Source organism: Anopheles stephensi, chromosome 3 (genome assembly GCF_013141755.1).
Source record: "Anopheles stephensi strain Indian chromosome 3, UCI_ANSTEP_V1.0, whole genome shotgun sequence".
In the NCBI taxonomy this organism is placed as follows: Eukaryota; Metazoa; Arthropoda; class Insecta; order Diptera; family Culicidae; genus Anopheles; species Anopheles stephensi.
The window spans coordinates 31,905,373-31,919,730 of record NC_050203.1 but is presented as its reverse complement, the minus strand read 5'-3'; the positions used below and the strand labels follow the sequence as shown (position 1 = coordinate 31,919,730).

The following is a 14,358-nucleotide window of genomic DNA, read 5'->3' as shown; positions in this document are numbered from 1 at the left end:
TATTTCGATCTATTATCTGTTTTATGAGTCTCTATCTTGTAGTATACAAATTTTTCACTACGATTTTGTCAACAACGGCTTCTTCATCTTCTTGGGCCGGTCATTGCTGGCTTTCTGTGACTTGATTTTAACCGTAGTTGGAAGGATGGTACATGAAATTTTATATGGGGGAGCCCTATTGTCATTTAACTTTTTGCTTTAAAGACTTTCATTTTGTCGAATAAAATAGAATTTTATAACTTTAAAGAATAAAATATTACTTTTAAATTGCTTTAACCTTTCCGTTGTACTTTCCGTTGCTGTACGAGCGTTGAATAGCAAAAACATTCGCTCGCAAACAAAAGCAGCACCGATGAAAACAAACCCCATACAATGGACCGAACCGACCGTTCATCCACGGTAACAGTCGGCGTACGAACGTTCGGATGAACGTTCGCTCGGCAGTGACCGCATGCGCCCCGGTCGGTGTCGGTACCCGCTACAGGACGGCGTCACTCAGCAGTACCGTTCATTTCAAAATTTCCTCTCAAAGCGTGCGGATGTGGCCGTCCGTGTTCGCCGTCCGCTCGGTGTTAGGATCGGTTTCCTAGTGTTGAGGTTCCCGCGTTAGCAAGTGTCCGCCGCGCATTGCGTACGTCGACGGTAGCCGCCTGTGATGCAGCCTGGTGCATCCTGCATCCGCCCGTACGCAAGGATCTAGTGGGCGCCGCGCCTGTTTTGGCGCGCGATTGTTCGGTTCTAGCGGGGTCCTACTCTGCTGCCAGCAGAGCCGTCCGCCGTGGGGCTCGTGTGTCTGTGTGTGTGTATGTGCTTTTGTTGTGTATGTGTGCACCCGTATGTATCCCGTCGTTCTTCGTCAGGTGTTTGTGTGTGCCGAATGTACGAGTGAATGTGCGTGTTTCTGCGGGAGTGGAGTGATAGTATGTGTAGAGGTCCTTGAAGCAGAGAAGAGAAATTAAGCCAGCAAAAAAAGAAAAGGAAAAGTGTGTGTGAGTGGCTCTGCGTGTGTGTGTGATTGAAGCCGAAGGCAAAGCGGGGAATGAAAAATCTTTTCGGCCAAAGATCCATTCCTACTATCATTGCTGTTACTGCTGCTACTACTACTTCTGCTACTACTGCTGCTATCACTACGATCGCCATCGCTGTCGCTGCCGCTAACCGTAGTCGATTTGGCGCGATCGTTACGTACCATCTTTCATCTCAGTCCGTTTCGAGTGCGAGAAGGCGGTGTGTGTGGCCTCTGTGTCCTTGTGCCGAAGGATTCTGGAAGCCTTCAGTTTGCTGGGTCTCTCGTAACCACACCTGATCGTAGCTGCTTCGTGTGCTTGCGTGTGTGTGTGCACCGTTTGATCGTCACCGTAAATCAAGCCCCGCACAAAGAGAAAGAAAACGTAAGTGACAAAGCTGAAGCCCTAGTACATTACAATGCCCTGATGCGTACAGAAAGTGTCCGTTGCGTGTGTTCGTGTCGCATTCGAGTGTGTCAGCGTATTTATTTATTTTGTCGCTCGTGACAGATGAATCAGTCGCGAGGATGACCCACTAGAGGGTGTTGTACTGTTTTTTTTGTTGTTTTGCGCTCGCGAGTGAGACATCTCCACAGACGCAAACACAATGATCTTGCATAATGCATTGTACCCTGCTGTTTCAAACTCATTGCAGCAAGTACTGACGTTTGACGATGGAATCGATTTAGCGAATAATAAAGTGGGTAGTCCCGCTGTCTGCTTGCTCATTTCAGCCGCTGCGAAAAAAAAAAAACAGGTTCGAGCCTAGTAATTAACAGTCTGCGGGACATGATAATCGAGACCGGCATATCGTACCGAATGTTTACCGAAAAAGGAAGAACAAGACAATGCATGATGATGCGTGCAAGAAGGGAGCAACAGTCGCCCTCCGAAGCGCCCGACTATGATACCCTTGCGTATCCAGTTTGGTTACACTTGCCTGAACTTGATCGTCAGCACACGATCGACAGCTGAGTTGCTTCCCCCCCTTCCCAGGGTGGTGGGACCAGGGGCGGATGGGGGTTTCAACCCGGCCTAACCTTCAACTTCAGGCAAACCAATTTCGCTTGTGGTGAAACGGGTTGTGGTTTGCTAGCTCAGCTGGCATTCGCGATCGGGTGTGGATTCTCCCAACACGCCCAACCTGCTTAAGAAATTGCTATCGAAGGCAATGCATGTACCCGGTTTGTTATGCTTTAGTTTCTGCTGCTGTATGCCTTTATCAAGCAACAACGAAAAGCGAGCGTGGAATGCTCGCAGACGATGTCATATTTCAGCGAGCATTTAAATGAAACCGATGCGATGCGGGGAAAAGGAATCGGGCGTTGAAAGAGCAGCAGAACGGGAAGCGAGCGACTCATTTGATAAACATCAGACACAAAGAAACATTTGCGCGATGTTGGTTGTTGGTGCAAGTCGATAAAAAAAACTAAAACAGGGTTGCAAAATTTCTGCAGCCCGCCTCTCTCAACTCACTGCTTGCGAACGTATGCTTCGGGTTGAAATTTTATGTAACGCTGCAAGCAACGTGCGAGTGTAACAGACGCAACAGAAGAAGAAATTGAAGCTGTCTGGCTGCACCAGACAATGCATGTTAAGTACGGAGTGTGCACAGCTGACCTAGATGTGTGTCTGTGTGTGTGTGTGTGTGTGTGTGTGTGTGTGTGTGTGTGTGAGGGCCAAAGTTTGAGTGAAAAGTGCATCACAGAATGCAGTTCCACAGATGGAGAATCAAAATGTTTGAGGTTAATTTCAAACCCGGTTTGTTTGTGATTAGTAGCTACCCTAAGCGACTGTTTGACTGTAACGCGTACGGAACACCGGTTGTGCTGTGCGGATTGCCTACACGCAAGGAGGGAGTTTTGTTTGGAGATCGCGCAACAACAACTGTTTATCAACCGACCGTTTTGCGTATTAAGGAGAAATGGTGTGGTGTTAATTAGTGTTCGAAAAGTGATGACTGATGAGTGAGTGTGTGTGTGTGAGTAGTTTTTTTTGTCCCATGTTTTATTACAAAGCAATATCTATTTTTGTGCAGCTCACAGTGATAAACAGTTTCGTTTTTGTGCGAGTTATCTTGAATGCTTAGCTGTCAATGTTTATGGTTGATTGTAAAATGGGGGGAAACTACAATTTTTTTTTTGTATTCGAATGGGTAATCGTTTTTTTTTGTGCTGTGCAAAAACTTCCCGAGTTGATTAACCCGAGACGAGCAATCGACTCAGCACATTTTACGTAACAAGATGTTAAGCTTGATAAAAAAACGTTCGATCGTCAGTGATAGTTTCACTTCGAACAAGGGACGCTTTATTCAACACATGTGGATAGAGATGGGTGGGATTTTTTTTTCTTCATCCGCCTCTTGCTGTCATTGCAACGTGTTATCCAGCTGTTCTCGGTGTGAGAACAATCGGTCGATTGTGTTGGAAGTATACATCTGGCATCGGGTGGTGGCATCTGGTGTCACTAGTTGATGATCATAGAAGTGAATAGATTTTCCGTTGGTTAAAATTAAACAAACACGAATCATCTACCAATCGTCAATTAAGAGCTGTGTTTATTTTTTGAAGTCAGAAATATTTTCCCTCCAGACTGTCACTCTTAATACATTTCCCAAGGGGCCCCCGGGATATTTCCGAGGAGCCCACATTGACGTTAATATTTATGTTTGGCCATAAAATTATTAACCGATCGTTTGCCCAGCAAGTGTTTGGTGTGCGAGTTGGCCCTTTTTCGCTAGCGTCTAGGCCTATTCACCGCACAAAAATGCTTACACCAGCAGCATGATCATGTCGCGCTCGGTGATGCCGGGGTGACGGTTTGTTGACCTGAATTTGGTATTATTTTTGTCACTTTGTTTACTGTGAGTGTGCGTTCGATACGCGGGGTCGCACTTTTTCGTTCTTGCGAGTGAGTAGATGCAGAAGCAGCATCCACGTTGCTTCGCGTGTCACGCTCGCAACCGTGTAGGAACATGATGGTTTAAGAAGAAACCAAGGCTAATTACCGTTTCGAATGAACATCGTAGTCATAGTGTCGGCCGGTGCCATGTGTGCCGTTTGACAACCCTGCAAATTTGAATGCGTTACTGTTCCATTTGAACTGACGACAGAGTGCGACAAGTTTATTGTTGGCAGAAGAAATATTTGCGTTGGGTAGTTAGTGCACCAGTGCGGGCTGTGCATGTTAATGTTGCACGGTGATGGTTTTAGTGGATGCAACTGAGTGTGTGCTGTTTTATGCTAATTTCCTTCTGTATTGTGACAGTTCATAGAAGATGGAATAGGACAGTTTTGCAATTATGAGTGATGATACTGTACAGATACTGAAACAGAACTGAATTACTAATGTAATACAATTTACATTGGCTTGGAGACATTCCTTTCCCCAGGTGGTGAAAGGGGAGGCACTCTATCCCTGGGGTGCACGAATATTGAACAGTTTAGTGTCAATTTAATCTATATTTACAAGAAACTTTTAATGTTGTTTTTATTAATTTTCACAGAGTCACAGAAAGCCAGAAATGGCAGGCCGAGACCTCTCGAGGTTGTAGTGCCAAGGAAGAAGAAAAATGTAAATGGGTTTGCTTTGAGCCCTATTTTGTTTTTTTTTTTTAAATATTTTGTTAAATTAGATGTAAGCTCTGTAATCAGATGTAATAGTGGTTAACTAGAATTATTTTTTATCAAGAAATAAAAACGTCCGTCACTTCTGTTGCCGTGTATCAAGAATTTAGGTGAGATTTGAATTCGATCAGTGTCGTAAAAATGGACCAGTTCCTGTACCACTGTACCACGGGATTAAACTTCTAGTTGAATATTTACATCAAATTTAAACTTTACCAAGAATACCATAGTGGCGACGTAACGGCAACAATCTTTTTTAGCAGGATTCCCAACCGTAAACCGCATCATTATCAGATCAGGCCTTACGTATGTTTGCATAGGAATGAGTATTGCGCTTTATAAAGCGCCACAACTCTCTGCGGTGTACAGAGGTGATTCCATCGCTGTTCCTGCACTAGCTCTAGGGATGCCACCGGTGTCAAACATAACATGACCCCGCCGGAATAGCTTATCAGGAGGAATCCCCCAGAGTCTGGGCGCACAGGTCGCATGAATTTACAGCTTCACCCAGAGTTAGTAGCGAGCTGCATACGATCGAAGAAACACGTTGAACAAGATGGTGTCGTTGCGGGTTTGCACAGTTTTGCTAGCGTTCGTTTGGTAAGAGACGACGATGCTTTACTCATCACGGTTACGTTAAGAGCTTAATTGATGTCGCTTACAGTGTCGCCACGGCAATACATCAGGTGAAATACCAGGGCAGCAAGTACAAGATCGAAAAGGTGATGGACATCACGCTAAAGCACGCGCTGGAAAGCATCCGCCCATCGGCGTGGAACGTAAAGGAGCTAGATTTGAGCGGCAATCTGCTGTCCAAGATAAGCGCCGATGATTTGGCACCGTTTACCAACCTCGAGGTGCTGAATGTGTCGTCGAACGTGGTGTACGAGTCGTTGGATGTTCGATCGCTCTCGAAACTGCAGACGATCGATTTGAATAACAACTTTGTGACGGAGGTACTGGTTGGACCGGCCATACAAACGTTGCACGCCGCCAACAATAATATCTCGTCCGTGATCTGTTACGGCGAACGGCAGGGCTGGGGAAGTAAGCGACTGTATCTGGCCAACAATAAGATCGGTTCACTGCTGAGCCTGGCCGATGCGTGCCGTAGTCGGGTCGAGTATCTGGATCTGAAGTTGAACGAGATCGATATGTTGGATTTCGGTGACCTTGCTGCTTCGTCGGAAACGCTGAAGCACCTAAACCTGGAGTACAATTTCATTTTCGACGTAAAGAACCAGCGGAACGTAGTGTTTTCGCAGCTGGAAATGTTAGACCTCTCGTCGAACAAGCTAGCCCATTTGGGCCCGGAGTTTGCGGCCGTTTCCCAGGGAAGGTCGATCAATCTCAGCAACAACAAGCTCGTGCTGTTGAGTGAAGTGAAGTTTTCGCCCGCTGTCACCAGCTTCGATCTGCGTGGAAATGGGTTGCAGTGTGCAACGCTGAAAAAGTTTTTCAAGAAAAACAAACAGTTGGAAAGCGTTTCGATTGCGACCGTACGCGATGCAACCGGACGCGATAAGGAGGCGTGCACGGACACCGATAAGTACGAGGGTCCGTACTGCTGTGAAAATCTGGTTGCTCCGTACGCCGAGCGGCTGATCGATCTGAAGCGCAAGGAGTATGCACTGTTTTCTCGCGTCGGTTCGGAAAAGGAGCGGGCCGAGTGTGAGAAAGAAAATAAAGACCGACTGCGGAAGGTAGACATGATCAAGAAGCAGTACAGCACGACGATCGACGAGGAGACGCGCCGGAACCAGATGAAGATACAGCTAACGCAAACGAAGACAGCATTGGAAAGGAAGCTACCGGCTTTGCAGAACGCATACAATGAGCTGGCAGGTGAGCTGGAAACGGTGGCCGCAGAGTTGCAGATCACTGTTACGGAGGACCACAATCTGCTGCAGCTGTTGCGTAGCATTGTGCAGCGGTACGAGGACCATTACATCGAAGAGCAGGGCAAGCAAAGCAATGCCATCCGCGATTGGGATATGTACCAGAAGAAGGAAACGGAGCTGCTGGAGGAAAATGCTCGGATGAAGAAGCTTAACGGCGAGGCCGATACGGCACTGCAGAAAGCAAACGCTACGCTGCAGGATTTGAACGTACGAGAGCAAAATTTGATCAAGATTCTCAGTAAGGTTCAGCCGTCGGCCCAGGCGGAAGCATAGAAGCTGAGGTTCGGAGCGCAGACGAGCACTATTTGTTTTGTCGGATTGTTGAGGAAGGTTGTTGAATAAAACAAATTGTTGATAGTCATAAATGAATGTCAGATAAATAATTCAAACCAACTTCCGGCTTATGAAGTTATGATATGTGTATGGCCAGCATTGACACTCTCTCCCTAGCTCTCCCTATGTCACTTTCAACGTGACGACGTCATCTGATGATAGCTGATAGGAGTTATGATTTATTTCGAGCCAAGGCCCAGGAACCTGACACTGAATGCTGTCTCTCACTCTCTCTCTCTCTCTCTCTCTCTCTCTCTCTCTCTCTTTGTGGTTAGACCAAGACCAAGTTCTTAGTCACGCTCGGCCGGCTCGGACTTGCTGCTTGCATTTGCAAACGCTGTACGTTATCTGGTGGGATTTCCCCTCGGGAGCAAAATAAACAAGAACACGGCAGGACAGTATCACCAGCGAAACCCCGTCGAAAATGACCTTTGGTGGTCTGGGGGTCGATTTGGCGACTCGCTAACGATGCAAGGCGCTACGATTGGCCTCAGGGAGTGTACCGCTCTTAAATCCCTTTTGCCAAATTTAATGGGAAGGTGGTTGCTTTTTTATGAACGAAACATATGTTTTTTTGCGGGTAGGGATGGAATGGATTTCTAACGACTTGGACTGGGAGCTGGGAGCCCGATTTGTTGCTTCTGTCTCTGCACACGGGCTGGAAATATCGATTACTGCGATCGATAGTGGGCAGCATCAGGATGGGTATAGTGTTGGTGAAGAAACCGTTTGCTGGTTGATGGAGCGGTGGTCTATAAAAATGCTTTCTGAAGCAAGAACATTGTGGAGGGGCTCAAATTCAAAGTCACGTAATTTATTAAATTTTATGAATAATTCTAAGCAGGCTAACGCATTAAATATGAATTCAATACGATTCTAAAACATATTTAATCGCAAATAAATTACAGCAGAAGTTTTTATTGCAGTTAATTTTTGTATAGGGCTCTTTTAAGCCTTTAAATATGAGGTTGAAAGTAACTTACGTAGCTTAATATTATTTGTCGAAGAATTTGATAGAACTTTTAAAATTTGTATTTTTGTATGAGAAAAAAAAATAGTTTAATTATGTAGAAACAATTGTAATAATTTTTTTTACAGAATTAAGAGACTTATAAGAAATTTTTTAAATCAATCGTTGAAATGTTTCAACTCAATATTAGAAAATTGTATACATTTTGTCGCGAGTGGCAATCATAGAATGGAATGTTACATTCAATTAGGAGAAAATTGCAACTCTCGCTGAAATAATTTTCAATCAACGCTGGATTTTTAGCTGAAAGTTGCTTTCAATCCCGGTAAACCGTCAAAATGCAAAATGTTATTGGATTTTTAGTTTAAATTTTCACGTTCTATCATGCACATTCGAACAGGTTTAACAAGAGTGATTTTTGAGAAACGATACTTGATGCAATTTTCTTTTTTTTCTCCTACTGATTGCAACATTCCACAGTGGGATTGCAATAATCAACTATCCATTTGAAACATTCCACCGAGCGATTCAACAGTTGAATTGCTTAAGAATTGTTAAGAAACCATTACAGTGAACAAAATTAAAAAGAGATCTAATCAATCGTTTCGTCAGCACTCGCACAAGCCACCGCCTCACTTAGGGCACTATCTTGCACTAGTTACATTAATTGGTAAGCTGGCAAAAAGGAGTTGGATTATGAATGGGGAAACGCAATCCACAGTACGGGTTGCCATTCTTAAAGAGGGGACTACACACATACACCATATTATACGGCACACAGACAAACATTCGCACACGCATTTAATTCGCGAAAAGGCAAACAAACGCCTTGTTCTACAGGTTCACCATCGGAGCACAATCACAGTGTATATATGCACGGTACATTATTCATGCAGCTGCACACCATTCAATCGATACACCGTCGTACCTGTGTGTGAGAACGGATGACAGCTGCTGGCGGTTCCGTACGCTTTTAAGTGTATCAATCGTAGAAAGTGAATGCATATTTGCCCTACATCTTGAATCCCGTCCCGGTAGTGTTGCCCCACGTGCATGTCCAAAGTCCTTCACCTTAAACTTCTTCCACCGTCTCTCGCGCGCACACACACACAACAGGTTTATAATTGAGGTGCTATTCTTCTGCAATCACACTATAATTGATTTGAGATAGGTACAGACGTGAGAGCGAATGGATCATGTCGGAAGTTTTATTTCGAACGGGAACAGTGAACGGTTGTCACTCTGTATATTTCGTAGTCGACAGAGGTTTCATGCGCTTTTAACTGTCGTTCGAGGCAGGAAAGAGTAAATTTCTACTTAAAAATTACCGATGTGAAAGAAAGGTTCACTCTATACATTGATCTATTATTAATATACTATAAAATGATGTATAGTATCGTACTTTTCTATACAATTAATACACATACAATGATGGACAAAATACAGCTTTTGTATAAAATTTTCAAATTATTGCTTTCGATACTTTTACTTGATTTAATAAACCAAAAATTTGACGAAAGCTTCTACAATATATTAAATATCTCTATCAGTTTTGTAAAATGGGAAAATTAAGAAAGTTTTGTAAATAGGGTAGATCATTCAGTAGGAAAAACATTGTTGAAATTAAATAAAGTCAAAACCTTTTGTGACTAAAACCATCAACCTATGCGCCTAAACCCAAAAGCATAAAATTGATCGATTTTTAAAATAGATTAATTTATGGTTTTAAAAATATAATATCCCAAAATATTGATATTATTTTTGTTTGTATAGTAAGTAATAAGTCAATTCGTTAAACATCGGCACCATTACGTCTATTTCAACAGTATAAAACATTCTTCTTCTTCTTCTTCATTGACACTACAACCTCCAAAGGTCTCGGCCTGCCATTTGTGGCTTTCTGTGACTTAATTTTACCCGTAGTAAGGTAGTCAGCCCTCCGTACGGGGAGGCTGGCTGTCTGGATGGGATTTGAACCCCGGCCCTGCCGTGTGAAGACCGGCGCCGCTGTCGCCTCGGCCACCGGACCGCCCCTTAGACAATGCAACATTAGACTACATTATTCCGTTTTCTGACACTCTACATCGTCAAACTTGTAAGAAAAAAGATTTTTTTTATGAGACGGTACATGTGAAAGGCTTTATCTTATGTTTATCAGCAGGAAAGCAAGAGAAATCCTGCATAGTTAGATAATTTTTAATATTTGTTCTCCTAACTCAACAAGTCTACGGTCGCAAATACCACACAAACATCCTTCCTTTTTTTTGCTTTAAAAGATACATTTTCAATTTTATTGACTCATTTGTATATTTAAAACAAAGTCCTCTTTAAGGTCAAGGTATGGAATCCTATAGGCGTTTCAAATAAGTTAAAAATATATTATTCCTCGCCTTAATAAATTCCTTAGCCCAAGTCGGTCATATAACAAACTACCGATTGCGTGCCTTAAAATGACCGGGTTTATTTTATTAAAATAATATGGTTCCCATGAGAATGCTTGTTGCATCGGACGTGCGTACTGTTATGTCATAGGACGCCAAACGCGATCATAAAAAATGCTCCATGGAACGCATTAAACATAAAAGCAATGAACATAGCACAGAGAGGGAGCACGAGTGCAACTCAACTCCAACAGCTGAACAGAGGCTGCACTACAACACAGCAACAAAATCGATGATAGATTTTGGCCCATTACCAGAGCGCCGTACGTAGATCGACGCACGTCAGTCACATTAGGACGACGACACTTTTCCACTGCTCGAATGTTGCATGTGGCAAAACGTGAAGCAAAAACACATCGTCCCCGTCATCAGTGAGGACGCGTGGCGCCAGTCCAAAAAGGAGAAAGTGAAAAATGAGGAACAGATTATTTGCATCCCCCTCCGGAAGGGTGGATGTGCCCAAGAAGGTGTGAGAGGGTGCAGGAAAACTCACCACGCGGCCGGCTCGACCGGTTGAATGATGGTGAGTCGTTGGATAAATTATTGTACGCTCCATAGACGAGCGACGACGCTAGGCCAGGCCACGAGGATCTTGACTTGACAGGTGAATCGTTCGATCGGGAAGTGTCTGATGAGGTGTCATCGAAGCTTAACGCGACGGACAAACGTGTGCGAGAAGTTAGTGCAGGGTCGACTAACAGGCCGGTTGCCATCAATGACGCTTATTGATTAGGTGCCCGAACGGACGGAGGCTTGCCGGGAAAACGATCGATGAAAAGTGATTTATCTGTGCTTAGGGCTGTCGGAAGTGCATCGAGAGACTGGTTATTAATGTAGGTTGTTTCAAGGATGATAGACCTTGGCAATAGGATTATTTTGTTCTAATTAAGTGTGGACTGTAGGAGGCTAATGACAGTTTAACAAGGTGAGAAAATACTAAGCAAGGTCACTATGAGTTCTTAGTATGTCCGGAAAGGCGTTTAATTCTAAGCGCATAATTTGTGTTCCATAAATAGAATAGATTATCTCAATTAAGGAGCATCTTGCCGTCATATCTGCGCTGCCTCATCTTTCTGGTCTGGTGCCTAAGCAAAAACGTATCATTAGATCAAATCGTGCCAAAGATGGCCACCGAATGTCATTTGCCTTGAAATAAAATATTCAAATCGATTTGCAGCACCGTTCTAAGCGCACATTTCGTTCTCGCACCCTGCTCCGGTCCGTTTAGTTCATTAGCGCCTTCTGCCAAGCTTTCTCCCGGTTGGAGCTCACCAACAAACACGCACACACACACATAAACACATGCCCCACCATGGACGACACTAACGAAATGTGGATTTATGGTAATGCATTCATTAATCCTGCGTAATAATGCGCACCATCGTTACGTTGTAAATTCCGTTATCCACTCCGGTGCGGAGATATGGGTCCTTGGAGAGAAATTCTTCTTTCCGAGTGCGAGTGCCGCAGCAGCTGGAAGTTTTAAGTCGTGCAATGGAGGGTGATTGTTGGTGGCGTTACTTCTTTGCCTGTTGCCCCCCTTCCGCTCCAACGACGCCGGTCAACGTTCGGTGTGAAGTCAACCGAGAAAAACGCCCTGGCTCGGTCTCGGTTGTCTGTGCAGAGCCTTAAAACCTCAGTCCGACATTAGCGTGCAACCTTTCTGTGATTGTGTGACGTGCAACATCCACCAGAAACCAATCGTTTACGGGATAAATGACACATAAATTAGCTCGCCAAGCTGCCCGATATCTCGAAAGCACTTAGCAGTTTGTGTGGATGAAATTTTGCACCATGAGGCAGTTACCGTGTTACACAGGGGACAGAAGATTACGGCAGGAGGGAAGCGTGGGGCAGTATGGATTTAAATTTATTTATGCAACATATTGAACAGTGGTTGTACTGCCAGCCAGCCAGCCATCATGACCATTGTGGTTGAAATCTTGTTGAACGATACCACTGCCGGGGTCTTTGAATAGCTGGCTTAGTTTTTTAAGATGATATCAGGATGATGTTGGAGGTGGTACTGGAAGGGGGGCTCTTTTTATCTTGGCTTAGGGGGTGAAAGCATCTTGTTCTAAAATCCCGAAAAGTCCGGGAACTTTACTGCGGCTGGTTTAAAAATCGATCCCTGCTGTTCTCAATGTTGGTGTGCGTTAGATAGCAGTATCTGTAGAGACATTACAGTCAGTGACAATGATGAACAGGGATGTTTGAAGATTTGACGCTTCATTTTATGCGAAGCGGGAATGTAGAAGTACTTCTTACTGAATAATTTTTTTTTTGTAATACTATAATTATTTAAGTTATCAAATGCTTTCAGGCCGTGCTTCTTGAATAAATGAGAAAATAGTATAGTTCATTTCATGCAGCATTCTTATCAGGCGGTACAACCGTCTTGCGGTCTTGACCTGCTGCAACAGATTCCGATACCACTCACGATTTAGCACGATCTTCTGCCAATCCCTCATGTCGACGAACACATCACACCATCTTAAGTTGAACCTATCACGCCTCCTCCGTCCGTGTGGACGGCCTGAAAGACTTTACGGGCTGGGTCGTCCAGTGCCTTGCGCATGACATGACCATCCCAATGAAGCCTGGCGAGATCATTGCAACTTTATTGCATTGAGTTTAAGAATAATAAATGGTTTATAAAGTGCCAGCTTCGTCCGTCGCTACAGGTATTTTGAGTGGAGAAGTCATCTCAGGCAGTATGACTATGACTACAGGCAGCCAGCGCTCTTGTGCGTATCTCAACTTCAATGTTGTTGTCGGTGCTGTCTCTTCACCCGAGATAGGTGAAGTTTTGGACGATTTCAAAGGTACGGTCACCTATAAGCCCACCTGACTGACCCGGGCCCTTGGTAGTGGCAATGGCCCTGAGAAATTATAGCAACCAACAAGGGTCAACTCTACAACCTTAAAAGCTCCTCATCTTTTCTTTAGCTTGACGGTCTTCTAAATTCAGGTTGGCCACAGCTTGCTTATGAGCCTTCGCCTTAGTCTTATTGATACCACGTGGTAGGATTGACGGATCTTGTATACGATTCGATTCTCGGTACTGCCATATCAGAAAGACAGACGCCACTCATGGATGCCCTGCCATTAATTGAGCTTGAATAAGCATAAAAATGGACATATGTGTTCTGTTAACTAATTTTAATGCCGTCAGTGTTGTTAGTGCTATCATACCATTTTCATATTATTATTGTATCGCATTATTGTATTCGCATGCGTTAGTTCAAAGTCTGTTAAATGTTCGAATTAAACTAATAATAATAATTCTTTTTCTTTATTTTCAGGTATGTCATCATAGCTTTGTTAAAGTATCAGGTGAGATTATAAGCAATAGTGTATTTATTAAAGAACTGAAATATACAATAACGTGTATTGTGGTCGCAATAATAATTTAAAATTAATAATCAATCATTAAATGGTCAAAGACGTTGAAGTGATCGAATCCATTCAAGCGAATCGCCATTTTCTCTTCCTATGAAAATATCGACCTCAATCGTCTTAGAACGATCGTAATGATGGCTTTCGCGTCTTCTGCACAGGAAGGAACATCAGCAGCATAAAACATTTTCAAGCTCCGTTGCTCATTTTTATTTTCAATTTAGCTAGAAAAAAAAAACCTGAACAAAACACAAAAATACCAGTCGTTCGCACGGTCGCTTCTAATGCCTGCTTAACTGGGCCGTCCAACGGGCAGCTAGCAGTGGTAGAGAAAGGCGAACGCATTCCTTAAGCCTGGTTTTCCATTCACTTGAACATTAAATTTGCGTTTAATTTAATATTCCATTCGTCAGCGCGGAACCATTTTGCACCCTCCTACAAGCAGGACGCAAGAAAATTCAGATTTGGTGGGGTGGTAGATTTTTTCCCCCGTTTGTTAGCGAGCGTTTTGCCCGTGCGACTGCTAGCTAAACGGAAAGACCGATGAGGCGTATCATTCGGCGGAAGCAAAACACTGTCCACCGGCGGTGCCTGTGGTGATGGAAGCCCGGTGTGTTCTAGCCTCGCTTCGAAAGGCATTTTGATGAGATTCGTTCACGTTTCTTAAGGGAAAGTGCGTGG

The 14,358-nt window shown here is 43.9% G+C and overlaps 2 protein-coding genes across 5 annotated transcripts in view; both read left to right on the top strand.

The window, feature by feature from the left end:
- Positions 1–14,358, top strand: part of LOC118509514 (potassium voltage-gated channel subfamily KQT member 1-like) — a 240,523-nt gene that overhangs the window by 68,098 nt on the left and 158,067 nt on the right. The window contains exons 1-2 of one of the 4 annotated variants that reach the window (XM_036050210.1): positions 509–1,391; positions 13,584–13,614. The exons of 2 other annotated variants lie outside the window; for them this stretch is intronic. The gene's annotated coding sequence lies outside the window, so the exon portion shown is untranslated. Of the gene's footprint in view, positions 1–508; positions 1,392–13,583; positions 13,615–14,358 lie in introns of those variants that run through there. One more of the 4 variants, XM_036050211.1, reaches the window with a different exon arrangement.
- LOC118509516 lies at positions 5,004–6,927 on the top strand. The gene is made up of 2 exons (XM_036050217.1): positions 5,004–5,233; positions 5,298–6,927. Exons 1-2 carry the CDS (start codon positions 5,190–5,192, stop codon positions 6,805–6,807), a joined length of 1,554 nt encoding a protein of 517 aa, XP_035906110.1. The 5' UTR covers positions 5,004–5,189; the 3' UTR covers positions 6,808–6,927.

What these genes read in the sequence shown, in the direction of transcription:
- LOC118509516 (XM_036050217.1), top strand. Translation starts at nt 5,190, where the DNA reads ATGGTGTCGTTGCGGGTTTGCACAGTTTTGCTAGCGTTCGTTTG. An exon ending in GTTTTGCTAGCGTTCGTTTG is followed by an intron (nt 5,234 to 5,297) that starts GTAAGAGACGAC and finishes TGTCGCTTACAG; the next exon opens with TGTCGCCACGGCAATACATC.